The sequence below is a fragment of the Rhinopithecus bieti genome, unplaced genomic scaffold (assembly GCF_001698545.2).
Source record: "Rhinopithecus bieti isolate Rb0 unplaced genomic scaffold, ASM169854v2 scaffold_1017, whole genome shotgun sequence".
In the NCBI taxonomy this organism is placed as follows: domain Eukaryota; kingdom Metazoa; phylum Chordata; class Mammalia; order Primates; family Cercopithecidae; genus Rhinopithecus; species Rhinopithecus bieti.
The window spans coordinates 358953-361903 of NW_016803657.1; the positions used below are offsets into that span (position 1 = coordinate 358953).

A 2951-nucleotide genomic window follows, 5' to 3' on the forward strand; every position below is an offset into this window, starting at 1 on the left:
CCAGGATGGTCTCGATCTCCTGACCTTGTGATCCACCCGTCTCGGCCTCCCAAAGTGCTGGGATTACAGGCTTGAGCCACCGCGCCCGGCCTGTATTTTTAGTAGAGAGGGAGTTTCACCATGTTGGCCAGGCTGGTCTCAAACTCCTGACCTCAAGTGATCTGCCAGCCTCGGCCTCCCAAAGTGCTGGAATTACAGGCTTGAGTCACTGCACCCGGACTTTGTTTGTTTTTTAGAGAAGGCGTCCTGCTTTGTCACCCAGGCTGGAGTGCAGTGTTGTGATCATAGCTCACTGCAGCCTCAAACTCCTAGGCTCAAGGGATCCTCCAACCTCAGCCACCCCCACCACCCCGAGCTGGGAGGACAGGCCAGCACCACTCTGCTCAGCTAATTTTTTATTTTTTTGTAGAGAAAATTTCGCCATGTTGCCCCGGCTGGTCTCAAACTCCTGGGCTCAAGTGATCCTCCTGCCTCGGATTCCCAAAGTATTGGGATTACAAGTGTGAGCCACCATGCCCAGCGAGACCTGGGTTTTTAATGGAATCATCCCGCCTTGTCTTACGATTTGCGCTGGTTGAGGAGGTGTATGTCTTTCCATTAGTCAGTTGCTGGTTACAATTTCTAAGCCTCTACTACACGCTGGACACTGTCTGGCACCCTCTCAAACCACTTCATCAGAGAGTCAGAACCAATAACAGTGTAACAATGGTCACATATTGAGCACTTGCTGTGTGCCAGGCACGGGGCTTCCCCTGGATTGTCACCTTCAAACTGGATTGTCACCTTCAAACTGCACAACCTGCATAAAGAGCTATTTTCTTTTCTTTTCTTTTGAGTTGGGGTCTCACTCTGTTGCCCATGCTGGAGTGCAATGGCGTGATCTCGGCTTACTGCAACTTCTGCCTCCCCAGTTCAAGCAATTCTCCTGCCTCAGCCTCCTGAGTAGCTGTGATTACAGGCGCCTGCCACTATGCCCAGCTAATTTTTGTATTTTTAGTAGAGATGGTGTTTCATCATATTGGCCAGGCTGGTCTTAAACTCCTGACCTTGTGATCTGCCCACCTTGGCCTCCCAAAGTGTTGGGATTACAGGCATGACCCACCACTCGGCCAAGAGCTATTTTTATTACCCCATTTTACTGATGAAGAACTTAAGGGTCAGAGTGTCAGTCACTAGTCCTAAGTGTCACATTGTGGGGCAGTCAGAACTGGAACCAGGTGGGTGGGGCTCTAAAGCCCAGGGTTGTAACCTCTGTCCCATGCTGACCCCACATATGTGGCGCCCGCTGGTGGGGAGACCTTTTGGTTGCACCAGGAGCTGGTCTCTGAAGGCCATTCCCTCTCACACGGTGCCTACCCATCTCCTCTGCTCCAGGGAAGGCCCAGGAGTCTGCAGATGACTGACCCTTTTTTCTCTTCTCCCAGAAAAGTCTTCCTCAATGTCATCGCTCAATATTGCGAAGCACACGCCCCATCGAGCCTACTGGGCAGAGCAGCAGAGCAGGGTTGGAGGGGCTGGGGAGACTGGGAGTTTCAGTGGGGTAGGGGATAGGCAAGTTGGGGGTTGCTGATAGGATATGAAAGTTGGGGGTGGTTGGTAGGGTGGAGGGGCAGGTAGGCTGGTTGGGGTTTGGGGGCCACAGGGAGCAGGTGGGAGCATTTCAGCTGTGGGCAGAGATGAAGTCCCCTGGACACCTAAGCCTCTTGCTGCTTCTCCAGCTGCCGCTGCCCCTGATGGAACTCATGGAGAATGAAGCTCTGGAAATCCTCACCAAAGCCCTCCGGAGTGAGCTCCCCGCCAACCCCCAAGAGCTACCACGACAGATTCTGGTGGATTTTGCAGGGCTGGGGCCCAAGGGGTGGGGTTTCAGGGTGCCTTATGTCTTGTCAGATGCCCTTGGCACTCACAAGTGTTTTCCAAGGGCCCCATAAAAGTTAAAAGCTGAGGGACTGGGCACAGGAAGAACCAGTGGGGCACATGTGGTGATGGGCAGAGGCCTGGGCTCCAGGCTGCGTGCAGGCCCTCTCTAGCTGAGGGAGGCTTTTCTGTGGCTGTTTCTCCACCTGCCCAGTGGGATAACGGCCTTGGTGTGGCCTCGACTCCCTCTGGTTGGAGAGCCTTTGGACAGTGGATTATGTGGGTGAATTCCTGCTGCTGGGGTAGGAAAGCCCAGTGGTGATAAAGGGCCAGCTGATGGCTTAGAGCGGGTGGCTGGTCCAGAAGGTGGCCAAACTGCTCGCTACCACCGCCCTAGTTCAGGCCTGCAACGTCTTCCCTAGCCTTGACCTTAACACTCAGCACCCTTAGAGATGCAAAGTTCCCCAGGCTAACACAGACCTGAGTGCCCTGCGCTGCTGCTACCCCGAATCATTTGCGGTTCCTCGAACTACATATGGGGCGCCCGCTGGTGGGGAGACCTTTCGGTTGCTCACTGCCCTGAGCCGAGCTCTGCCCTCCTCCTAGGCTACCAGTTAGGGATCGGCAGGGACCACTTCCTGACTAAGGAGCTGCAGCGATACATCGAGGGGCTCAAGAAGCGCCGGAGCAAGAGGCTGTACGTGAATTAAAAACGCCACCTTGGGCTCGAGCAGCGACCCAAACCAGCCCTGTACCTGTCCGGTCCCCAGACCCAAGCCCGAACCCATCCGAGTGGAATTTGAGTCTTAAGAAATAAAAGAGTCTATGCATGGTCCGTGAGTCAGTGCATGGCAGCCTGCGTGAGGCGGACGCACGTGGCCCCGCCCTTCCCCGTGACCTTCATTCGGTCACCGCAGTGACCTTGAGCTTTCTCCGTCCGGGCCCTATCGGCCCTACCTTCCGGGACTCGCAATCCAGGGCTTCTTGCATGTTTTAAGTCGGCTTCACCCACCCCGAGTTCCGCAGCTCTGTGGGACCACTGGGTCTACGGTTCGAGTGCCCAGTTGGTGTCGCTTTGGGGAAGGGGGTAGGGG

At 55.3% G+C, this 2951-nt stretch overlaps 1 protein-coding gene across 1 annotated transcript; it reads left to right on the forward strand.

The window, feature by feature from the left end:
• The first annotated feature begins 1045 nt into the window (after positions 1 to 1045).
• Positions 1046 to 2692, forward strand: CATSPERZ (catsper channel auxiliary subunit zeta). The gene is made up of 3 exons (XM_017892918.1): positions 1046 to 1504; positions 1719 to 1785; positions 2464 to 2692. Exons 1-3 carry the CDS (start codon positions 1439 to 1441, stop codon positions 2565 to 2567), a joined length of 237 nt encoding a protein of 78 aa, XP_017748407.1. The 5' UTR covers positions 1046 to 1438; the 3' UTR covers positions 2568 to 2692.
• The last annotated feature ends 259 nt before the right edge of the window (positions 2693 to 2951 follow it).